This window comes from Protomyctophum parallelum (assembly GCF_964188405.1).
Source record: "Protomyctophum parallelum genome assembly, chromosome: 8".
Classification (NCBI taxonomy): Eukaryota; Metazoa; Chordata; class Actinopteri; order Myctophiformes; family Myctophidae; genus Protomyctophum; species Protomyctophum parallelum.
In genome coordinates this window covers 49,260,982-49,287,862 of record NC_139703.1, presented here as the reverse complement: position 1 = coordinate 49,287,862, position 26,881 = coordinate 49,260,982, and the positions used below count along the sequence as shown (strand labels likewise).

General features: G+C 43.5%; 1 protein-coding gene across 6 annotated transcripts in view; it reads left to right on the top strand.

Annotated features, from left to right (window-relative positions):
- The window catches only part of LOC310863474 (tensin-2-like), a 70,824-nt gene that overhangs the window by 31,470 nt on the left and 12,473 nt on the right, over positions 1–26,881 (top strand). For all 6 annotated transcript variants that reach the window (XM_083771833.1, XM_083771834.1, XM_083771832.1 and 3 more), the window contains 12 exons: positions 13,776–13,808; positions 13,970–14,016; positions 14,175–14,358; positions 15,074–15,124; positions 15,915–16,037; positions 17,534–17,598; positions 18,242–18,325; positions 19,883–19,995; positions 20,987–21,047; positions 21,347–21,422; positions 23,877–24,006; positions 25,837–25,902. In XM_083771833.1, the coding sequence (XP_083627959.1) occupies positions 13,776–13,808; positions 13,970–14,016; positions 14,175–14,358; positions 15,074–15,124; positions 15,915–16,037; positions 17,534–17,598; positions 18,242–18,325; positions 19,883–19,995; positions 20,987–21,047; positions 21,347–21,422; positions 23,877–24,006; positions 25,837–25,902 (1,033 nt within the window). The remainder of the gene's footprint in view (positions 1–13,775; positions 13,809–13,969; positions 14,017–14,174; positions 14,359–15,073; positions 15,125–15,914; positions 16,038–17,533; positions 17,599–18,241; positions 18,326–19,882; positions 19,996–20,986; positions 21,048–21,346; positions 21,423–23,876; positions 24,007–25,836; positions 25,903–26,881) is intronic.

Here is a 26,881-nt window from a genome sequence, read left to right as displayed (position 1 = left end):
TTATAAGGCTGCTCCCATAGAGTTATAAGGCTGCTCCCATAGAGTTATAATGCTGCTCCCATAGAGTTATAATGCTGCTCCCATAGAGTTATAATGCTGCTCCCATAGAGTTATAATGCTGCTCCCATAGAGTTATAAGGCTGCTCCCATAGAGTTATAATGCTGCTCCCATAGAGTTATAATGCTGCTCCCATAGAGTTATAAGGCTGCTCCCATAGAGTTATAATGCTGCTCCCATAGAGTTATAATGCTGCTCCCATAGAGTTATAATGCTGCTCCCATAGAGTTATAATGCTGCTCCCATAGAGTTATAATGCTGCTCCCATAGAGTTATAAGGCTGCTCCCATAGAGTTATAATGCTGCTCCCATAGAGTTATAATGCTGCTCCCATAGAGTTATAAGGCTGCTCCCATAGAGTTATAATGCTGCTCCCATAGAGTTATAATGCTGCTCCCATAGAGTTATAATGCTGCTCCTATAGAGTTATAAGGCTGCTCCCATAGAGTTATAAGGCTGCTCCCATAGAGTTATAATGCTGCTCCCATAGAGTTATAATGCTGCTCCCATAGAGTTATAATGCTGCTCCCATAGAGTTATAATGCTGCTCCCATAGAGTTATAAGGCTGCTCCCATAGAGTTATAATGCTGCTCCCATAGAGTTATAATGCTGCTCCCATAGAGTTATAAGGCTGCTCCCATAGAGTTATAATGCTGCTCCCATAGAGTTATAAGGCTGCTCCCATAGAGTTATAATGCTGCTCCCATAGAGTTATAATGCTGCTCCCATAGAGTTATAATGCTGCTCCCCCGTCTCTTCCCACCGAGTGGTTAAGAAACTGTCGGAGAACCAAAATCACTAGATGGGGTTCCTGTGTTGCGTTACATTGACATCGGTGACTATGAATATGGTTTGGACGGAAGCAGCAGCTGTACCTATTTGAAATAGTCTCGCACAGGGCCCTCTCACAGGGCCCTGCAAGCTGCGGGCCCTGGAGCTTAAGCTCCAGTAAATTCCATCGTTAATCCGGGCCTGGATACAATCATGTAAGATTATCTATAATTCTAGGATAAGACACATCTTTGGAAGTAGCCATGAATTGGAAATAACCTGAGCCTAAACATGCTAGGCTGTGTACTGTCTTTCATCACTTGCATATCTACAAATCAACCCGAAACATTTTAAATAGAGTTTAATACTTCTCTTTATCGTCTTGTGGTCTAATTAACCACTTAAAGCCTATTTTAAACTTTGTCATTATTAAATGGTGTTTTGCACAAAACCAAAAATAGCCAACAACAGAGCTAATCGACTTAAAAGAGCCCTTTGATTTTAAGCTCCCTTAACTGACTGTTTTACTTAGGCATCGACCAGAAAAAGTGATGTTCTGGGTTCAGCACTTGCCTTAAAATGGTTTGTGGATGTACGTTTCATTGTCTGATCATGTTGTAGGTAACCCATTCCACTTAACTGCTGCTGAGAATAAAAAATTGTCCTTTGCAACTTTTACAAGTACAAAATCTGTGGCGCTCCCTCTGGTGGAATAACTGTGTACTGTACACGCTAACCAAACCTTTACTATCTTGTTGACATTAATGTTACATAAGCTAAATTTTGTTATGATGACGTCCTCCGACTCCTTCAGGACTAGGCCAGATGCCAGCCCATATGGAGATGATCTTTACGTCATTTGAAATAATATATGACTTAACCCATTCTGAACGGGAACCCGTTTTGGTGTTAGCATCATGTTATGCTTTAGCTATTGAAAAATAGCAGATCTACAAGCTCATATCGCGCCACCGAGTGGCGCGATACGAGCTTGTAGGTCTGCTATTTTTGAAAAATCGAAGAGCGACTGACATTTTTTAGAATCTGATCTCAGGTCAGAATGGGTTAATCAGACCAGTGTGTGTCCAGTGGAAACCTCGTATGAATCTGAATCTGATCTCAGGTCAGAATGGGTTAAGTTGATCTGGCCTTGATCGGACTCTCTCTGATTCATCCAGGGACATCCATCTTAGTGGACTCTCTGCTTCATCCAGGGACATCCATCTTAGTGGACTCTCTCTGATCCATCCAGGGACATCCATCTTAGTGGACTCTCTGATTCATCCAGGGACATCCATCTTAGTGGACTCTCTCTCTGATTCATCCAGGGACATCCATCTTAGTGGACTCTCTCTGATTCATCCAGGGACATCCATCTTAGTGGACTCTCTCTGATCCATCCAGGGACATCCATCTTAGTGGACTCTCTCTGATTCATCCAGGGACATCCATCTTAGTGGACTCTCTCTGATTCATCCAGGGACATCCATCTTAGTGGACTCTCTCTGCTTCATCCAGGGACATCCATCTTAGTGGACTGTCTCTCTGATTCATCCAGAGACATCCATCTTAGTGGACTCTCTCTGATCCATCCAGGGACATCCATCTTAGTGGACTCTCTCTGATTCATCCAGGGACATCCATCTTAGTGGACTCTCTGATTCATCCAGGGACATCCATCTTAGTGGACTCTCTCTGATTCATCCAGGGACATCCATCTTAGTGGACTCTCTCTGCTTCATCCAGGGACATCCATCTTAGTGGACTGTCTCTCTGATTCATCCAGAGACATCCATCTTAGTGGACTCTCTCTGATTCATCCAGGGACATCCATCTTAGTGGACTCTCTCTGATTCATCCAGGGACATCCATCTTAGTGGACTGTCTCTGACTCATCCAGGGACATCCATCTTAGTGGACTCCCTGATTCATCCATCTTAGTGGACTCTCTGATTCATCCATCTTAGTGGACTCCCTGATTCATCCATCTTAGTGGACTCTCTGATTCATCCATCTTAGTGGACTCCCTGATTCATCCATCTTAGTGGACTCCCTGATTCATCCATCTTAGTGGACTCTCTGATTCATCCAGGGACATCCATCTTAGTGGACTCCCTGATTCATCCATCTTAGTGGACTGTCTCTGATTCATCCAGGGACATCCATCTTAGTGGACTGTCTCTGATTCATCCAGGGACATCCATCTTAGTGGACTGTCTCTGATTCATCCAGGGACATCCATCTTAGTGGACTGTCTCTGATTCATCCAGGGACATCCATCTTAGTGGACTCTCTCTGATCCATCCAGGGACATCCATCTTAGTGGACTCTCTCTGATTCATCCAGGGACATCCATCTTAGTGGACTGTCTCTGATTCATCCAGGGACATCCATCTTAGTGGACTGTCTCTGATTCATCCAGGGACATCCATCTTAGTGGACTCTCTGATTCATCCAGGGACATCCATCTTAGTGGACTGTCTCTGATTCATCCAGGGACATCCATCTTAGTGGACTGTCTCTGATTCATCCAGGGACATCCATCTTAGTGGACTGTCTCTGATTCATCCAGGGACATCCATCTTAGTGGACTGTCTCTGATTCATCCAGGGACATCCATCTTAGTGGACTGTCTCTGATTCATCCAGGGACATCCATCTTAGTGGACTCTCTCTGATTCATCCAGGGACATCCATCTTAGTGGACTCTCTGATTCATCCAGAGACATCCATCTTAGTGGACTGTCTCTGATTCATCCAGGGACATCCATCTTAGTGGACTCTCTCTGATTCATCCAGGGACATCCATCTTAGTGGACTCTCTCTGATTCATCCAGGGACATCCATCTTAGTGGACTCTCTGATTCATCCAGGGACATCCATCTTAGTGGACTCTCTCTCTGATTCATCCAGGGACATCCATCTTAGTGGACTCTCTCTCTGTTTCATCCAGGGACATCCATCTTAGTGGACTCTCTCTGATTCATCCAGGGACATCCATCTCAGGCCTCTTTTAGACGGCGACCATCTCCATATAACACGTCAAAGTCCCGTTGCGTTCTCATTTTTTTGGACCATTTACATGAGAACGCACACTTGAATGAACACGCTACAAAGTGCATGCATATATATGCCAGGTCGCTAGGTGGCGCGTGTCCTTGTGGGGTCCGTGTGACGCAGCGCTTATATAAACCATAGACATAAGTCACGCATGCGTAGAACTACTTCCGTTCTTCTTCTACACAGAAAGTAAACAAACGTCGCGTCCTCATCACACCTCCAGCAAACCGGACTATCCGACATGGTTGTTGTTGTTCGTTTCCCCTAGCAACTGACGCATGCCTATGACACCATGTAAAAACGTAGGACACGGGGCGAGCCGACCAGAGCTGACGTAAGCCATGATGTCACAAGTTTTGCGGATCCACCGTTTTGCCTGTTTATATGGAGACCATAGGAAACGGCGTTCTAAAAGATTTCCACTCTGTGAGGTGGTTTCACTTCGTTGCGTTTTCACCTCCTGTGAACACGGTTCTCGTCTAAATGACAGCAGCAAACGATACTTTATTTTGACGTTTTTTAATAGCACCTCAGTGGACTCTCTGATTCATCCATCTTAGTGGGCAGAATTGAATTGAATTGTTGTTTGAAATCAGGTGATATTCTAGGGCAGATCTCACTAGTCTTATGGTTTGACTCGATCTGGCCCCAATGGAGATGTCACTAATTGGTTCAGGTGCTTGCTGGGACTCTCTCCTCCACTCAGAGTCACTTGAGGCTAATGAAATGAGCAGCAGGGAGGAGATATCTTCTCAGGTGGAGAAGTATTTGTAGCCCATTCTGACCTGAGATCAGATTCATACGAGGTTTCCGCCGGACACACACTGGTCTGATGAACCCATTCTGACCTGAGATCAGATTCTAGAAATGTCAGTTGTTCTTCGATTTTTTTCAAAAATAGTAGACCTACAAGCTCGTATCGCGCCACCGAGTGGCGCGATATGAGCTTGTAGATCTGCTATTTTTAAATAGCTAAAGCATAACATGATGCCGACACCAAAATGGGTGCCCGTTCAGAATGGGTTAATAGTCTTTGGGATGGCCCAGGCCGTAGCATAACGGTCTGGGCACCGGACTGGTAATCCAGTCGCAGTGTGCCGTGGGTTCGACTCCCGGACCCGACACGGCCTTTACTGCATGTCATCCCCCCATCTCTCTCCCGTTTCCTGTCAGCCTACTGTCTGTCCCTTCAAAAATCAATAAAAGGCGTAAGCCGCAAAAACAAATATCTTTAAATAGTCTTTGGGATGCTAGTGTACCAGGATGTGAAGGCATAATCAAAATGGCATTAGAAATGGCCAATATTGATATTGTTGCATCCATACTGCACCCACACGCATTAGCTGGGCCTGATTACAAATGGCAATGAAACAGGATGCAGGAATGAGGAAACGATGAGATGAGACAAAGGAGTTGCTAGTGGGTTTTAGGAGAAGGAAGGGAGACTTGTTGTGACATCTGTCTATGAATGGTCAATTTAGCAAAACACCTTGATCCTTCATTTAATTTCCTATAGGCTCCATATGGATTCAATGCAATTGTAATGGAAGCCAACCAGAGGCATTTCTTTTTAATACGGCTGAGGACGTTTGGATGTTTGGAGTGATGGAGGGAGAAGCGTTGGTGCACTTCTACGCCGCACTGAGCTGTTGACCTGTTGTATCTTGTGTGGGACTGTATGGGGGGGGGGACGGACGGGGGGGGGGGGGGTACGGTTAACACCTCATCTACACAGGCAAGGAGCGAGCGGTCCGGCGGCGATACTGTCCTCCTATTGCGTTGCGACATAGCCTGAACCAATGAAATAACCAATAAATAGTAGTGTGTAGATCTCAACAGTAAACTAATAAGGTGTTTGGGGGCCGCGAAACCTCGCTCAAATTGCGAATATAGGAGGGAGGTACGTCAGAAAAACATGTATTCTAATGAGATTTATCATTCGCTCGCTCGCATCACTGAGAGGCTGTTGTTAGAGAGGTCTGTGCACCCTGCATCTATACCCCATTCTGACCGGGCACCCATTTTGGTGTTAGCATCATGTCGTGCTTTAGCTATTGAAAAATAGCAGATCTACAAGCTCATATCGCGCCACCGAGTGGCGCGATACGAGCTTGTAGGTCTGCTATTTTTGAACAATGGAAGAACGACTGACATTTTTTTAAATCTGATCTCAGGTCAGAATGGGTCAATCAGACCAGTGTGTGTCCAGCGGAAACCTCGTGTGAATCTGATCTCAGGTCAGAATGGGATAACCACTGGCTGTACGCACTTCCTCCATTGTCTGATTTATGTCCGTCCATACCAGCAGAATGAAAGGAAGGTGCTCTCTATAAACCTTCTTTTCAAATTGCCTTTCGGCAAGAGGCTGCAGAGCATCAGTGCATAATGACCTGCCTATGCAATAGCACCTACTTGGCCAGAAGGCACCTGGACTTGCTGTGGGTGTAATAATGCCATCTTAGACTCCTCAATTGGAATTGGAAGATGCACGTCAAAGTAGGATTTGACCAAATATTTTATTTATCAGTCTTTTCAAATTTTACATTTTGTTTTGTTTGTCATACTTAGCTTATGGCAAAAAAAAAAAAAAAAAACAGATTCCTCTCAGTCTTGACTCTTGACTGATAACAGAGTCTTAGACTTAGAAACGTATGTTTCTGCACTAATGCACACACACACACACACACACACACACACACACACACACACACACACACACACACACACACACACACACATCTGCTTGGTCTTTCTTCTCCATCTACATCTCCGATTTCATTCATTCTTCTTCATCTTTCCTGGTTTGTTGGTCTCTGACTTCACTCACTTTAGGTCCTGTGTGAAGACTGGAATCTTTGAACCCCTCTCTCAGTCTCTCCCCCTTGATGTGCGTGTGTGTGTGTGTGTGTGTGTGTGTGTGTGTGTGCATGCAGCGCACAGGCTTCTACATTGTTAAAGTGGTTAATAATGGTGATTACCCCAGCAGTGGCTCCTTCTGCCATGCAATAACAAATCAGTCTGTCACTCCTCCTTGTCTCCGTTTGTTTCCCCCTGTCTGTTTCCCCTCTTCTTTGCCACATTCTCTTAACCCATTCTGATCTGAGATCAGATTCATACGAGGTTTCCACTGGACACACACTGGTCTGATCAACCCATTCTGACCTGAGATCAGATTCTAAAAATGTCAGTCGTTCTTCGATAAAAAAAAAAATAGCAGACCTACAAGCTCGTATCGCGCCACCGGGTGGCGCGATATGAGCTTGTAGATCTGCTATTTTTCAATAGCTAAAGCATAACATGATGCCAACACCAAAATGGGTGCCCGTTCAGAATGGGTTAAAGTCTGAATTCCTTCACTGTCTTGTCTCTAAATACCACATCATCGTTCCCGTCACATTTATAGTCTGTTTACTTTGTCTTTTGGGATGATTACAAACCTTTTGCAGCAATTTGTTTGGTTTCCAAAGTCCACACATATTACACGTATTAACAAATTAAACAAATGCATCTTGTGCTACAAACCTAGCTGCAAACCAAAAAGGTTTCATGAAAGTCCGCCCATCCGTTCTCATTCTTTCTATTCATTATTTCCTTTATCTTGTATCCTCTCTCTCTCACTGACTCAGCAGTAAATAATGGAAAGAAATTCCATTTGCAATTTTTACTAAAATGGCCATCTTCCATCACTGAGCACACACAGGTTGTCTTCTGAAGACACTGCACTGCATCTTGTGTCTACGTCTCTCTCTCTCTCTCTCTCTCTCTCTCTCTCTCTCTCTCACTCACTCACTCACCTCACTCACACACTCACACACACACACACACACACACACACACACACACACACACACACAACACACACACACACACACACACACACACACACACACACACACACACACACACACACACAGAAAAGATTGATTACAAACCCATGCTGCGTGCAGGATAATTAAATGTTCCATTGCTATTATCACAGGATAAAAAGGAAAGAACATGAATGCAAAAATAAACAGTAACTGAGGATATTACATGTTGCCACAGTGGTTGAGTTATGGCTGCAACTGTTGGTTCTGGAATTGGTTCTCAAAAGGAACCCGGCGTATGGTATGGACCAAATAAGGGTACTACATTTGGTCCCATTTGTACACGGAGTTACAGACCTGTTAAGAGTCCATTTGGAACTCCCTCAGGGAACTCTGAGGGTCCCTGGACCCCACTTAACTTAACCCATTCTGAACGGGCACCCATTTTGGTGTCAGCATCATGTTATGCTTTAGCTATTGAAAAATAGCAGATCTACAAGCTCATATCGCGCCACCGAGTGGCGCGATACGAGCTTGTAGGTCTGCTATTTTTGAAAAATCGAAGAACGACTGACATTTTTAGAATCTGATCTCAGGTCAGAATGGGTTAATCAGACCAGTGTGTGTCCAGCGGAAACCTCGTATGAATCTGATCTCAGGTCAGAATGGGTTAAGAACCACAGTTCTATGGTTCAGATGTTACCGTTTCCTCTTCTGGAGTTCTGATATTGGGTGTGATTGTGATTTCTCTTCCTCTTTGGTTTTGGTCTCTATCCTGTGTATGTCACAGTATGTGTTGTGGCATGTGGACTTGTGCCCCACCGACTTTAAAGGAGAATTCCATACTAAAAGGCTTTCTTACCTTTCTTTGTAGTTGTTACGTCCCCACCAAAAGAGGTCCAGGTGTTATTTTGTGCAAAAGCTCCTTATTGGCTATTTTCCTACCATAAGCCCTAAATGAATTGCATTGAATTGAATGGGAATTGAATGGGGCTATGGGGTGTTGTGCTAATTAGCTTATTTCCATCGCTCAAAAATTATAATTTCTTTGTATATATCCTCTCTTCATAATGTAAATAATACCCCAAGTGGCACACTTTACTACTTCTTTCGATGGAAATAAGCGAACTAGCATAGCCCCCATAGCCCCATTCAATTCCCATTCAATTCCCATTCAATGCAATGCAATTTATTGAGGGCTTATGGTAAGGTATGGGTAAGGAGTTTTTGCACAAAAAAACACCTGAACCTCTTTGGTGGGGACGTAACAACTACAAAGAAAGGTAAGAAAGATAAGAAAGCATTCTAGCATGGAATTCTCCTTTAAATTCGACACACGCGTTCCACACCCCCACAGGGAGTGCCCGGTGTGGAGTCGGTGCGTGCGTGCGTGCGTGCGTGCGTACACATGTAATATACTATGCATCACCACACACTAATCATGTGTGCATGCGTGCACACATGCATGTTTATATTAAGTTAATGTGTGCCATGTGACTATGTTTGTGTGCGTGCGTGCACGTGTGCGTGTGTATGCAGAATAATCTAGAAGGCCTCAGGAAACGCCTGTGTACTGTAATTGGCAGCCGGAGAGATGTGATCTGTGTGTTGACGTTCTGCATTCTCTGTCCATCCCTTCATCCTTATCCTGAAAGAGACATGGGGCATGCTGTAATATCTCACTGTCTTTGATAGGGAAATAGCATCAGCATCAAAAAGATATACCAGTGAACAATTTATTTAATTCCTTTTGATGAAAACTAAAGGGAGGGAAGAAAATGGATACTGCACACATTCCCTGCACAATACGGTCGTCCAGTCTCCCTTGGTTAAAGGGACACTTCACCTTTTTTGCAAAAAAGTATATGTTAATGCCGTTTAGAAGCTTTAGAACACTTTCCTGGAGATCTTTATGTGTGTAATATGTGGTTTTAGATATTTTAGATTGTAGCAGTGAGCCTGTTGTCTCTGATGTCATGGACACTGGGCTCACTTCCTTCCTGGACTACATGTTGTCTCAGTAAGACAGCTCTCCCCCTATCCACAAGGAGGAGCAGTGCACCAAAGAATTATGGGAATTGTAGTCCAGGAAGGTAGTGAGACCAGTGTCCATGACATCAGAGACAACAGGCTCACTGCTACAATCTAAAATAACTAAAACCACATATTACACACATAAATACCCCCAGGAAAGTGATCTAAAGCTTCTAAACGTCATTAACATATATTTTTTTGCAAAAAGGGTGAAGTGTCCCTTTAAGTTCCTACATGCTCAATGTTCCACTCAAGTCTTCCAGAGTCATTAGATGACGGAAAACAAACAAACTAGGCACCGGGGGAACTGAGGGAACTGATGTTTTAGCACACAAAACAAGGTGAAAATATTTTCTGTTGTTGTTTTGGTTGTAGATTAGTGGGTTACTGCCAGAGATTTGACTCTTGAACCTGTCAACTGTCACCTGTCAACACCTGCTGGGCCTCTGCCATGCAGGTCTCATCAGCAGACTATAACTCTGTTGACCGTTGGCCTTTAAACCATGCCTTGACACACAGAGTTATGAAGGTCAAATGGCCTCAAAGTGAGACCAGAATAGGAGCTTTGAAGGAACCAACTGAGTTTGGCGTCTCGGCTCGTCTCCTTTCCTTAGTCGACGTTCATTATGTTTTATTGGATTATGTCACCAGAGGGTTTCACACTTTAAGTTTGGGTATGTGTGTTTTGCTAGAAGCTCGTCTTGCATTGGTGAATGTGGTTTGATTGATTGATGGATTGATTGAGTTGACCAAATAGAATCCATTTTCGGGTACTGCATTGTCTATTTCTCGCTTGTTTAGCCGTAAATGACATTGTGTGTGTTTAGTGTTTACATGGGTGTCATGTTGGACAGAGCAGTAAATCTAGCAGTGCAGCAGGTGCTCTGAGGCTTTGATTAGGCAGTGGAGACGTGTAGTAAACCTGTAATAAACACAGGAAATGTGAAAACAGGGAAAACGTGTGCAGTATAAAATAGGGCGTTTTGAAAGCTGTTTCGAAAGAGTCTAGGGATTCACATTTTTATTTATTTATATATATATATTTTTTTTATCCCACGATTTTGTAACCCATTTTTCACCCCTGTGTCAATCATCTAATGTGATCCTGGGCTCTACACACCCTCCGCCAACCTGGGGAGAGCAACGGACTTGAACTCATGCTTCCTTCATGCCTGAGTGTCCAAGTTGCTCCTTTACACCTGACAGGGGGGAGTTTCCCTGGTTGGACGTAGTGCGTGGAAGGAACACGTTATTCCAACCAGTTCCTTTCCCCTCCATCAGGCGCCGGTAGGGCGTTCCACATTTTAGTGGCATAGGCATTAGTGGCGAAATTAATTTAAACCCTTGTTTGAGCCGAATCTGGGTTGAACTTGGTTTGTGGAACTCTCTCTGGTGTTGTGATCGTGGACTTCGTTGAAATTAAGGAAGTATTAAGGTGCATCTTGTAGACCTCTTGTAGACCAGGCCCATTGCAAGTTGCTTTACTCAGTCGTCAACCCTAAGCCCATTCCAAGCTATCACAATGTGCATGGGTGAGGTGAGTTCTGGGAGTGAGGCGAAGTAGTAGCCTGACCAGTTTGTTCTGGGATGTCTGGAGCCTTTTTTTAAGATACAAACTCATGAGCTGCATCAAATACAATAGAATGCTCAAACCTTTTCTTGCTGCAACCCAGGATTTAACGTATAAAACCATCTGTATGGTAGAGTATGTTGATACAATGTAGGTAGCAGTGGTTGGAGATGCTCTCAGAATTCACATCACAGATTTACAGGTGTAAAACAGTGGGCGGGGGAAAGGGTTAAAAAAAAGGAGATCTGTGCTCCGAGGAACACATTTTCTAATCTAAATATATATTCTCCTGAACCCCTAGAAAACTGACGCTGACTTACCAGTGTCATTCTGACCTGAGATCAGATTCTAAAAATGTCTTCCACATCCTGACAGTTTTCCATTCTGACCTGAGATCAGATTCTAAAAATGTCTTCTACATCCTGACAGTTTTACATTCTGACCTGAGATCAGATTCTAAAAATGTCTTCTACATCCTGACAGTTTTCTGAAAAAGCTAATGTTTCTATGTCAGTCGTTCTTCGATTTTTCAAAAATAGCAGACCTACAAGCTCGTAGCGCGCCACTCGGTGGCGCGCTATGAGCTTGTAGATCTGCTATTTTTCAATAGCTAAAGCATAACATAATGCTAACACCAAAATGGGTTCCCGCCCCAAAATGGGTTAAGCTTCTCACTATGGAGTCTAATATTATATTCAAAACTATTTAGATTGTTAGAATGTGTTGGACACTGTTATGATGTAGTCTATAGTGACTGTAGCCATGGCTGTTTGGGTGACCTCTGTGTTAAATGTTTTATGTCTATGTGTGTGTGTGGTTTGGCAAGTTAGTGTTGGCTCACTGGCATAGGGACTGTGCACCACATGTGGAGTAATAAACGATGTCCCTCTCTGCTCCTAGTCTTCTTTACCAGTAAAAGAAACGTCAATATTATTGAGTGTGTGAGTGTGTGAAAAATAGAGTCGTAAAGCACAGCTACTCCTAACACCAAGTGTGTGTGTGTGTGTGTGTGTGTGTGTGTGTGTGTGTGTGTGGTGGGGGGGGGGGGGGGGGGGGGGGTGTATTGTATATTAACTGAAGGAGGCACTAAAGACCATGGGGTCACAAAAGTTAGTAGGGTTCTTTCTACATGCCTATTATGAGATATTGTGTTTGCAATGTTGACATGTTTTGCCTGAATGACAATCTTGCTACATTTAAAGAAAATTGGATATTTTGTCGTACAGCTATTCTTATTCTGCCCTACAAAGCCAAAGTGCAGTATAGCTACGTTTTTGGATACACCGACTTATTTCTGTATCCCAAAGGTCAGATTAGCCTTCGTGATTTGGAGGATAAACAATTACCTCAGGCTCAAGAACATATTTACAATTAGTGTAATATCACTTATTTGCAGATATCTAATTTGGCTGACCGGTTGAAACACTTTTAAACCAATTATCAGACTTTTGTTTCCCTGTAATTACTGCACTTTGGCTTCGTAGGGCAGTATTGCTAGAGGTTAGGCTAATTGGACAAAGTAGATTTTGAGACATCTTGTGTACAAATGGAAATGCTGGCTTACGGGTGATGCTAGCGGAAAGGGCATGGGGGTCGGCTACTCGGCTATTGCAAAATCAATAGGATCCATCATCTGGGACACAGCAAATTCCATGGACAGTAGTTTATGAAATATGCTGTTTGGGAGTTAAATGTGAGCAAGTGACATTTTTGGCCTGATAGTGGCTCTAGAGCAGTGGTACTCAACCTGTGGGTACGGGAGCCCCAGGGGGGTCCCCACATGACGGGTTTGTGTGCTGTGCATGCACGTGCATGCTTGCGTGCGTACTAGGGCTGACCTCGATTAGTCGAATAGTCGACTAATCGATCGGAACGGGTCTCAGTCGACTGACCACCTCTTAGTCGATGTTCATCAGACACACTCCACATGCACATTGGAGATTTGAACAGTCAGAATGTTCAAATGTGTTTATGTCCCCCACAGACCTAGTGGAATAATACAATATATATATATATATATATATTATTTTTTTTGCTCAGTCGACTATTAGTCGACTAACAGCAAATGTATTCATCTATCAGTCGACTATACAAATCCTTAGTCGGGGACAGCCCTAGTGCGTACATGCACAATACACATACTCTGGCATCACGGCTCGCCAGCCAAATCATGTGGAACGGATAAATCGCTGCTGACAGCTTCTTCCCCAAACCAGCTGCTGCAGAGGACAGAAGAGAGTGAGAGTGAATCTTTCTGTCCCCTCCATCAGCACTCCTCCTTCCTGCTCATCCCTACATCCCTACGCAGCTGCAGACAACTCAAGAGCATTAAATTAAGCACATGACTTTGCATGGGCTTCAGCCCCTCCAGCGTGCGTGCGTGTGTGCGTGCCTGCGTGCGTGCGTGCGTATTTACGCTTGTGGTTACATGAATGCTACATACTGTAACCTAATCGATACTCCATTTCACTTTCAGGTGACGACCACCTGTATCTCAGCCCCAGACCTGGTGAGTCAATACACCGCCTGTTTATTATTAAAACATTTATACTTACTATAATTACAGTAATATGATATATAATAATTACTCAATGAAAATAAAGGTTTCAATCATGTAGCCAGTACCCCCCCCCCCTCTCTCTCTCTCTCTCTCTCTCTCTCTCTCTCTAGGGCTCCACTAAATCTACATCACAGAAGAAGAGGTGCTCCTTGCCTAGGTATATGGCCAATCAATCATTTGATTAGCTTTTATATATATTTATACACACATATATATATATATATACACACACACACACACACACACACACACACACACACACACACACACACAATGTTATGTCATCAAAATGTATAATCTAAGCATGTCCTGCAGGAGTAAGAGTGTGGAGCGAGTGATGGAGCGAGTCATGGAGCGTCACTATGACTTTGACCTGACCTACATCACCGAGAGGATCATCTCCGTCTTCTTCCTGCCCGACCTGGAGGAAGTACGCTACCGCCGCAACCTGCAGGAAGTGGCCGCCATGCTGAAGTCCAAGCACCAAGACAAGTTCCTGGTTAGTTGCAAAAACCTGACCACCACAGACACGTATAGAGTTGAATTGGATTCGCGGCGAATTTGGGGAAAGGAACTGGTTGGAATAACGCGTTCCTTCCGCGCACTACGTCCAACCGGGGAATCCTCCCCCCTGTCGGGTGAAAAGAAGCGGCTTGGACTCCTCGTGCAGTGAAGGAAGCATGAGGTCAGTCCGTTGCTCTCCCCAGGTTGGCAGAGGGAGTGTAGCGCCCAGGATTACATTAGATAATTGACACTGGGTAAAAAAGGGTTATAAAAAGCGTGTGATTAAACTAAAGAGAGAGAATTGGATTTGCGTTCATTATGCATTAAGGATGACTTGCCAGCTCATAAAAGCCTAATTCAATGCGAGACCGTCAGAGTTGTGGCAGTAATGATTTCTATTAAAGGCTTTTATTCTTGCAAAAAATAAAGGCCTTTTTGTTTGTTCATTGGCATAATTTTCCATTAATTTTATTGTTTTTGCATCTTAATCTGTAAGCGATTATAGACGATTGAGCTAATGCTTCCCTTCCCAGTTACTCGTAAATGTTTGCCGCGGCACTTTACAAATGTAGTGATATTATTTATTTGGTTTAAACAATGCTAACGGGCCAATCATTTCAGTAAGTGGAACCAATTTTAAGCCCTCCATTTTGTTGAATGTGAATAAAGACCCCTGCTGGCTACTAACATAAAATCTCTTGTTCGACCAGCTCCTGAATTTATCCGAGAAAAGACATGACATCACCAGACTTAATCCAAAGGTATGACCTGTTATTATGTAGTATACTACATCGTGTGTGTGTGTGTGTGTGTGTGTGTGTGTGTGTGTGTGTGTGCGTGTGCGTGACAAACTGTATGGTCACCTAGCAGTTTGGAGGTGAGGAGAGAACTAAGTGTTCTAATTGTCACCATATCAATTGTCTCCACAATAACAACACCATAGAATGCCTACTGGTGTGAGCTTGTCTTATGTCGCTCCTAACTCTCTGCCTTAGATGTTATGTCTCTCCTAACTCTCTGCCTTAGATGTTATGTCTCTCCTAACTCTCTGCCTTAGATGTTATGTCTCTCCTAACTCTCTGCCTTAGATGTTATGTCTCTCCTAACACTCTGCCTTAGATGTTATGTCTCTCTACAACACTCTCCTAACTCTCCGCCTTAGATGTTATGTCTCTCTACAACACTCTCCTAACTCTCCGCCTTAGATGTTATGTCTCTCTACAACACTCTCCTAACTCTCTGCCTTAGATGTTATGTCTCTCTACAACACTCTCCTAACTCTCTGCCTTAGATGTTATGTCTCTCTACAACACTCTCCTAACTCTCTGCCTTAGATGTTATGTCTCTCTACAACACTCTCCTAACTCTCTGCCTTAGATGTTATGTCTCTCTACAACACTCTCCTAACTCTCTGCCTTAGATGTTATGTCTCTCTACAACACTCTCCTAACTCTCTGCCTTAGATGTTATGTCTCTCTACAACACTCTCCGGTCTGAAATAAATGCCATTAAAGAACATCCTCCTTGTCTGTCCTCCTCTCTGTATACCAGGTGCAGGACTATGGCTGGCCTGATCTTCACGCCCCTCCTCTGGACCGGATCTGTGCCGTGTGCAAGGCCATGGAGACATGGCTGTCCTCTAACCCCAGTAACGTGGTGGTCCTTCACTGCAAGGTTGGCCCTGCAGTGCACACACAGTGCACACACAGTGCACACAGTGCACACACAGTGCACACACAGTGCACACAGTGCACACACAGTGCACACACAGTGCACACACAGTGCACACACAGTGCACACAGTGCACACACAGTGCACACAGTGCACACAGTGCACACACAGTGCACACAGTGCACACACAGTGCACACACAGTGCACACAGTGCACACACAGTGCACACACAGTGCACACACAGTGCACACACAGTGCACACACAGTGCACACACAGTGCACAGACAGTGCACACACAGTGCACACACAGTGCACACACAGTGCACACACAGTGCACACACAGTGCACAGACAGTGCACACACAGTGCACACACAGTGCACACACAGTGCACACACAGTGCACAGACAGTGCACACACAGTGCACACACAGTGCACACACAGTGCACACACAGTGCACACAGTGCACACACAGTGCACACAGTGCACACACAGTGCACACAGTGCACACACAGTGCACACACAGTGCACACACAGTGCACACACCGTGCACACACAGTGCACACACAGTGCACACACAGTGCACACACAGTGCACACAGTGCACACACAGTGCACACACAGTGCACACAGTGCACACACAGTGCACACAGTGCGCACACACAGTGCACACACAGTGCACACAGTGCACACAGTGCACACACAGTGCACACACACTGCACACAGTGCACACAGTGCACACACAGTGCACACACAGTGCACACACAGTGCACACACAGTGCACACACAGTGCACACACAGTGCACACAGTGCACACACAGTGCACACACAGTGCACACACAGTGCACACACAGTGCACACACAGTGCACACACAGTGCACACACAGTGCACACACAGTGCACACAGTGCACACACAGTGCACACACAGTGCACACACAGTGCACACAGTGCACACACAGTGCACACACAGTGCACACACAGTGCACACAGTGCACACACAGTGCACACAGTGCACACACAGTGCACACACAGTGCACACACAGTGCACACACAGTGCACACACAGTGCACACACAGTGCACACACAGTGCACACACAGTGCACACACAGTGCACACAGTGCACACACAGTGCACACACAGTGCACACAGTGCACACACAGTGCACACACAGTGCACACACAGTGCACACACAGTGCACACACAGTGCACACAGTGCACACACAGTGCACACAGTGCACACACAGTGCACACACAGTGCACACACAGTGCACACACAGTGCACACACAGTGCACACACAGTGCACACACAGTGCACACACAGTGCACACACAGTGCACACACAGTGCACACAGTGCACACACAGTGCACACAGTGCACACACAGTGCACACACAGTGCACAGACACCTGCTTGTTTGTTCTGTGGTGGAAACAGAATGTTGTGGAGAGAGTGCTGTAGTCAGTCAGTCACGTGATAAACTTGTGCCGTTCCTTCTGAAACAGGGAAACAAAGGGAAGACCGGCGTCATTGTGGCAGCGTACATGCACTACAGCAAGATCTCTGCTGGGTAAGCTATACGTTATTATTATTATTATTACATGCACTACAGCAAGATCTCTGCTGGGTAAGCTATACGTTATTGATCACATACTGTAGAGACTGTTTATGCCATGCACTACAGCAAGATCTCTGCTGGGTAAGCTATACGTTATTGATCACATACTGTAGAGACTGTTTATGCCATGCACTACAGCAAGATCTCTGCTGGGTAAGCTATACGTTATTGATCACATACTGTAGAGACTGTTTATGCCATGCACTACAGCAAGATCTCTGCTGGGTAACCTATACGTTATTGATCACATACTGTACAGACTGTTTATACCATGCACGTACATTCATCTCATTTGCATTGGTTCCTGCGTTTGGTCCTTGACGTTAAAAGCTTTGAGAACCACTGTGCCAAACTAAACAGAACAGAGCTTTCTAGGAAGTAAGGAAGCGGCCCAATTTTATAAAGCAATAGTGACTAAAGGTTACGATTATTGTACTGTACGTAGTTAAATTTGCTATGCCCACAGCTGGAAATGTACAGTATTAGCATTTGGGCCACTCTTAATTCTACATTAAATTAAATGCATGACCTTTCCGTATTGTACATTAACATTTATTTACATGTTTAAATGTACTGTAAACCCATGTGTTTACAGGGCAGACCAGGCACTCACTACACTGGCCATGAGGAAATTCTGCGAAGACAAAGTCTCCACTTCTCTACAGCCCTCTCAGAACAGGTGTCTCATACCAAATTTCCTTAATTTACAGATTATAATTGTTTTTTTGCTGTTCCTTCCCTGTGTGGTTTCATATCTGATTATTTTGGCACTGTGCCGATTAAACCCATTTTGACCGGGCACCCATTTTGGTGTCGGCATCATGTTATGCTTTAGCTATTGAAAAATAGCAGATCTACAAGCTCATATCGCGCCACCGAGTGGCGCGATATGAGCTTGTAGATCTGCTATTTGTAAAAAATTTAAGACACTTTTAGAATCTGATCTCAGGTCAGAATGGGTTAATAATGAAACTGTCAGGATGTAATAGACATTTTTTAAATCTGATCTCAGGTCAGAATGGGTTAAGACATCAGAATCTGTTTACACGTCATGTGTTCCGTCAACCTCACACCGACTGCTCGGTGCCTCGGCGGGTCTGTTATTCTTTATTTTGTTTTACTGATAATAAGGTTAGAAATACGTTTATGGGCCCGGACATTTAGCTCAACCGTCTGGGCACGGTGTGCCGCGGGTTCGACTCCCGGTTCAAATAAGTGAAGCTAAAGCTACACTCCCAGAATGCCGGAACCACCTCACAGTCACAAAGTCACAAATAACAAAACAGGGACAGAGCATTCACACGTCGTGCCCCCTCTCTCTCTGGAATGATCCCACCTCCAGCTGACATTTTTAAATCTAAATATTCTTAAATAAAATCTAAATTATCTTGCATTATGGTTAACCCTAGTTTTATCGAATCCATTGTTATGACCACGTCTTCTTGTCCTGTGGTTTTAAACACTGTGTCATTTTCTTTCTTTCTTTCTTTTCTTTTCTTTGTTTGCTGATTTGTAAAGTTTTCTGCTCTGACTACCGCATGGTATTTGTTTGGCCATGTGTGCTGCCTCATTTTACTGTGTTTCTTTGCTGCTGTGTTTTTTTTGTACCTTTATTGAAAAAGGATATCCCCTTGAGATGCATCATCTCGTTTTCGAGGGGGTCCAGCAACATACATCAAATACAGAGCAATACAATAGACAGAAACGTTACAACAAGTACATTCATGCATACATTACAAAACAGAAAAGCTCTCCCAAGCTGGCCGCTCCCACCCCACCTAATCACCAAGAAAATAAGGGGCTTAATGCATCATGGTATAATGGACATAGTTCATAAATATAAAAATAAATAAAAAAAGACAAAATCAGAAACAAACTGTTACACTGTGTGGCATGTGCACATGTAGAAAAACTTTAGCGTAATTTTAGATAGATACTCAGAGTGATAAGATAACAAAGTGTGATTAGATAGATATACAATTACAAACGTGCACATGCATAGATTTTACAGTATATTTGCAGGTTAACGTGTAAAAAAGAAAAAGAAAAAACAAACTGAGGCATATCAGAAGCAAGAGCAGGGTATTTGAAGATAAGTGAGGATGGAGACTTTAAAGATTTGTTGTTGTATGACTTACTGTGAAGTGCACAGAGACCTCTTGGGATGATGTTGCACTATAGATAAAATAAATAAATGACACTGAACTAAAAGCCTGTTCCTTGTTCTACCCTCCAGATACATCTACTACTTTGGTGGTCTTCTGTCTGGATCCATTAAGATGAACAGCAGCCCTCTGTTCCTCCACCAGATCCTCCTTCCCTCACTGCCCAACTTCCAGGTTGGCGGAGGTCAGTGTTTGACCTTTGACCTCCTACAACACTATACATCTGAGTACTGTAGTGTCCAAAAAATTTTATGCCCGGGAGGGACCCCCAACCCAAATTAATATGTATTTGGTCGTGGACCCCTATCTGAAAAGGTTTTGAGCCAGGGACTCCATTTAAGAGAAGATTTGTTTTGTTTTTCCAGGATTTTTTAACCCATTAAGACCTGAGGCCGATTCTACAAAATAATGCTTTCTAAATTAGCGGTTAAGCTTTTTCATGCCCCCCCCCCTTTGAGAATCATTGCTGTGTAGGCTACACTACCAATATAAGCACTTTGTGATCTTGTTCTTCAAAGGTGCTATACAATTAAAGCTTTATTGCGAACGCAGTGAGCCACTTACTATGACAGCAAGGGCTGAATGTCTGTCTGTGTGTGTGTCTGTGTGTGTCTGTCCCACTGTTACACCACCCGCCCGCCACCAGAGGGCGCAGCTGTAGCACACACACACACACAGGGCGCAGCTGTAGCACACACACACACACGCACACGCACGCACACACACACACACGCACACACAAGCTGCGTTCGCTTCACGCGTTTGCGCGTCTTACTTGTTATTATATATTATAAGCATGTGTTTGTTCATGTTATTGTCCTTGTGTCCTGGTCCGTCTCTGTCCGCAGGTTACTATCCCTTCCTTTTTTTTGTTATCAAATGTTTTTTATTTTAAGACAAAAATCACAATAAGACCATGAATGACTTAAAGAAAACAAAACACATATAAAACAACACATAACAGCAAAAGCAAGGAACACAAAAACAAACAATCCCACCCACCCCCCCCCCCCTCCCCCCCCGAGACCAAAGATGCCACAAAATGTCATTACTCCTACTACTGTGCAATGGAAACAAAAAATAAATAAATAATGATAATAATAATAATAATGATTAAACCATGCCCTTAACCAAATCTGCAATACCAGACCAAATCTCAATGTTTTCCTCTTTAGGTTACTATCCCTTCCTGAAGATCTATCAGTCTCTCCAGCTGGTCTACACATCAGGGATCTAGTAAGTTTACGTTACCACCTACGAGATATCTGGTGCTCTGTGCTTACTGTAAAGTTGATCTTATTTTTTACATGTGTGACAACGACATGTATTGGCTTTATGAGTGCGTGCGCTTTTGTGCGTGTGTGCGTGCGTGCGTGTGCGTGTGTGTGTGTGTGTGTGTGTGTGTGTGTGTGTGTGTGTGTGTGTGTGTGTGTGTGTGTGTGTGTGTGTGTGTGTGTGTGTGTGTGTGTGTGTGTGTGTGTGTGTGTGTGTGTGTGTGTGTGTTGTGCGTGCGTGCGTGTGTGCGTGTACTGTAGCGACCCCCAGAGTTCCACGGCAAGGAAGCTATGTATAACCATGGAACCAGCTCTACTGTTGAAGGGAGACATAATGGTGAGGAATACTAATATACTATATATATATAGAATACTACATCTTTAGATATACCCAGACCATGTGTACACATTACAAACATCACTCTAAACCACTGCTTCTTTAGATATACCCAGACCATGTGTATACATTACAAACATCACTCTAAACCACTGGTTCTTAGATATACCCAGACCATGTGTATACATTACAAACATCACTCTGAACCACTGGTTCTTAGATATACCCAGACCATGTGTATACATTACAAACATCACTCTGAACCACTGGTTCTTAGATATACCCAGACCATGTGTACACAAACATCACTCTAAACCACTGGTTCTTAGATATACCCAGACCATGTGTACACAAACATCACTCTAAACCACTGGTTCTTAGATATACCCAGACCATGTGTACACAAACATCACTCTAAACCACTGATATACCCAGACCATGTGTACACAAACATCACTCTGAACCACTGGTTCTCAGATATACCCAGACCATGTGTACACAAACATCACTCTGAACCACTGGTTCTTTAGATATACCCAGACCATGTGTACACAAACATCACTCTAAACCACTGGTTCTTAGATATACCCAGACCATGTGTACACATTACAAACATCACTCTAAACCACTGGTTCTTTAGATATACCCAGACCATGTGTACACAAACATCACTCTAAACCACTGGTTCTTAGATATACCCAGACCATGTGTACACATTACAAACATCACTCTAAACCACTGGTTCTTTAGATATACCCAGACCATGTGTACACAAACATCACTCTATACCACTGGTTCTCATATACCCAGACCATGTGTACACAAACATCACTCTAAACCACTGGTTCTTAGATATACCCAGACCATGTGTACACAAACATCACTCTAAACCACTGGTTCTTAGATATACCCAGACCATGTGTACACAAACATCACTCTAAACCACTGGTTCTCATATACCCAGACCATGTGTACACAAACATCACTCTAAACCACTGGTTCTTAGATATACCCAGACCATGTGTACACAAACATCACTCTAAACCCAGACCATGTGTACACAAACATCACTCTAAACCCAGACCATGTGTACACAAACATCACTCTAAACCACTGGTTCTTTAGATATACCCAGACCATGTGTACACAAACATCACTCTAAACCACTGGTTCTTTAGATATACCCAGACCATGTGTACACAAACATCACTCTAAACCACTGGTTCTTTAGATATACCCAGACCATGTGTACACAAACATCACTCTAAACCACTGGTTCTTTAGATATACCCAGACCATGTGTACACAAACATCACTCTAAACCCAGACCATGTGTACACAAACATCACTCTAAACCCAGACCATGTGTACACAAACATCACTCTAAACCACTGGTTCTCTAAGTGGGTGCAGTGGCACAAGTCCAGATGTGCCGCAGTATACATACAGTAGACCCTTAATAAAACGGAGCTGAGTTGCACTGCACTTGGTGCGTTATTTTTTTTTATCTATTCTACACCAATATCTCACCAAAAACATTCACCAAAAATAGCTGATCTAGAAGCAGATCTACAAGCTCACACCGCATTCTGTGACGCATTGATCTGCATAGATCTTTGACGAATGTTCCCAGAATAGCAATGCTGATGAAGTTTACTGCGTGGCATATACTGTATCTTAGTAACCGTAATAATATGACATAAATGTATGGAACTGTAAAACCTGTTTTAATATATATATATACATATATATATATATATATATATATATGTATGTAGAAAAAGAAAAAGAGATTTTTGCACTGGACACTCCTGGCATTTTTTTGTTTATTCATAAATCATACAAAAAAATCTATTTGAAAAAACTTTTACAATTTACAGATATATACCGGTACTTATTTTAAATGCACGCACGCACGCACGCACACACACACACACACACACACACACACAGAGCCTCTTAGTTGGCTATCCTCTTGTTAAAAATAAGAAAATACCCGAAGGCGGGGTTGGCGAAAGGGCCCTTCTGTGTGGAGTTTGCATGTTCTCCCCGTGTCCCCTAGGGTAGGTACCCTCACAAAAACATGCAGTAATCCTGGTCTTTAAACTGCCTCCCCCTGGCCAGCCTGATGGAGGGGAAAGGAACTGGTTGGAATAACGTGTTCCTTCCACACGCTACGTCCGACCAGGGAAACTCCCCCCTGTCAGGTGTAAAGGAGCAACTTGGACACTCAACTTGCTATATCTTGCTATATCTTGGATAAAGAATATAAAATAAAAATAAAAAAACCCTGGGAAGGAAACAACTAAGAGAGGGGAGACAATTCCAGTGCGGACAAGCATGCAATAATCTCTGCGTGAGCAATATCCAAATCAATCAGTCACTCAATTGTTGCATAGCAAGAGGGTTGGTAGGCTATGCAGCCAGGGTTCAATTTGCTCTTGCATTCTGCAGGTGAGGTGCTACCATCGGAGGCCCCGGGGCTCTGAGAGAGAGGTGGTGTTCAGAGTGCAGTTCCACACGTGTACTGTTCACGGAGCTCAGCTGTGGTTCGGCAAGACGGAGCTGGACATGGCCTGCACAGGTAGGAGGTCCAAAGAATTGGATCACGGTTCTGCTACTTAGTTTATCCAAAGGGGATAAATCTTTCATTTTGGTACAGTCCAGTTATCTTTCCATCAATTACAGATCTATTTTATAGGCCTTAGCTCAGGGGTACTCAACTGGCGTTTTTTTAAGTTAATAATATAAATATCATCAGATGGTACATTTCTCATGTGAAATTGCTGCAAAGGCCCCCAAAATGTCCCCCAAGGGCCCCCAAAATTCTGGCGCGCGCTGTGTGGCCTGCCAGGGCGCTATGCGCGCGCGCAGTGTGGCCTGCCAGGGCGTATAACTCCCGGCCTGATTTGGAGTTCCACTCCAGGCCTGCACTCTGCACCCCATTATTGGTTGGGTGGAAGGGGATCTGATTTGTATAAGCTTGGCTTGACCATACTAAACGGTCATAGAGCCCCGCTCTCCGATGGATGCCGCACATGGGACCGGACCTCGGTCTTATTCAAAAAATTATTTGTGGACCTTCATCATTTCTAGTTGAGGACCCCTGCCTTAGCTGAAAGGGGGATACAAGGGTAAGGAGTGAGTAAATATATGGGACACAGATGTTTGTGCCTGCAGAGAGGAGAGAGAGCGTAAACAGAAACAGGACTTGTTTTAGTGAAAAGCTTCTGCGCTACATTTCCATTCCTCTCCTTCAGGTTGTTTTTGCGGCTACATAATTCAAGACCCTTTAAAGCTGTTGCAAAATGCACTTTGAAACAGATAACAAACAACAATGTCAGATGAGAAGAAACAGGAGGAGGCCTCATGCCTCAGTAAACCGCATTCCCCTGACAACATGAAATATGAAATGAAATATGCTCCAAATAGATACTTGTACATAATGCAGTGTTCATAATTAATAACACACACACACACACACACACACACACACACACACACACACACACACACACACACACACACACACACACATACATCTGCAAGCAGTGATGGAAGAAGTACCCACATTTTAGTCCTGCATTAAAGGGACACTTCACCCTTTTTGCCAAAAAATATATGTTAATGACGTTTAGAAGCTTTAGAACACTTTCCTGGGGGTCTTTATGTGTGTAATATGTGGTTTTAGATATTTTAGATTGTAGCAGTGAGCCTGTTGTCTCTGATGTCATGGACACTGGGCTCACTTCCTTCCTGGACTACATGTTGTCTCAGTAAGACAGCTCTCCCCCTATCCACAAGGAGGAGCAGTGCACCAAAGAATTATGGGAATTGTAGTCCAGGAAGGTAGTGAGACCAGTGTCCATGACATCAGAGACAACAGGCTCACTGCTACAATCTAAAACCACATATTACACACATAAATACCCCCAGGAAAGTGATCTAAAGCTTCTAAACGTCATTAACATATATTTTTTTGCAAAAAGGGTGAAGTGTCCCTTTAAACATTTACTTGGCAAAAGTAAAAAATATTGGCATCAATAAGTACTAAAAGGATGTTATCAATAATGGGTAATTGTAGTGGAGTAAAAGTAAAATATATGCCTCTGAGATGAAGTGGAGTAGAAGTGAAAGTATTAGAATGTTGGATATTCTCCAGTAAAGCCAACATACCTCAAAATGTTACTTAAGTACAGTACATGAGTAAATGTACTTACTTTCCAATTCCAGACATGCTGTGCTTAGTTGATGATAGACTTTATTGTATGTACTGTCTACTACTTTAGCCCTCGTCTGTCTCAATGATAATTGAGATAATATAATAAATATGTTACATTTATTCGTAGACTACATTACTGATTCTAATGTTATTTGCTCTTTATTTGGGTCTAATGTCATTGTCTGTCTGCAGATGACAGGTTTCCTCCTGATGCTACCGTTGAGTTTGTGTTTTCCAACAGTGCAGAGAAAATGAAAGGTAATGATCAAGGCTGTTGCTTGCGTTAGTGTGTGGATTGGTACGTGTGTGTGGAAACAATAACATAACTATTTACACAGCTTGGTTGAGTGCTTGATTCTGATTGATTTTTCAATAATGACAGCCGAAGTCAATAACAGGCCACTGTCTAATCACAGATCTGCAATCTGCGTTGCTTGATTTTAGCTATATCTAACATGTAAACGAACACACACATGTAGGGCCTACAGCTAAGAAGTAAACCCAGGAATGTTTTTAAACATTTGAGGTGAGAAATAGACAATTCATTAACAGAATATTGAGTCATATATGATCAACATTTCTCCTACCGGTGTTTTCCGAGCCGACCATGTTGCACTGACTGGACACACCTGACATGAGTTAATGGAAATGAATACAACCCTTTAAAAATCAATCCAATCATGTTGTTGTTATTTCTGGGTCAAATTATTTAGTTCTTTATTATGTAGCCATGTAATAAGCTGGATAACCAACGGGGAAGCCGTCACTGTCACTGTTTATTTCTCTGAATGATGACAGTCCATTATAACCTGACGCTGCCAGATGAGGGCGGTATTGGGTAACCATGTTCCCCAACACAGCCTTCATCTGGGATCTCTCAGGGAGTTGAGCTGACAAAAATCCGTTCCGTACCGGACCAATCAGCGTGAGCTAAGGGCGGGATATGTGCGAAACCGGATGTGAAGCTATATAGACACGTCAATATGATTGGTTGTGTTTGCACGCCCACACGGTGATAGACAGACGGTCCCATCCAATCATCTACCAAGTATCTTGAAAAAAAGGAACAGCCCCGTCATCGAATTTGCTTCCGCGATCCCAGATCCCAATAAGCTGTGAAACAAATTTGTGTAGCAAGCTTTTTGGATCTGGCAGCGTCAGGTTAAGTCCATTATCCCTTGCATATATAACATTTACTTGTAAAACTAAGGTGAAAGTGGTGCATAATTCATATTTG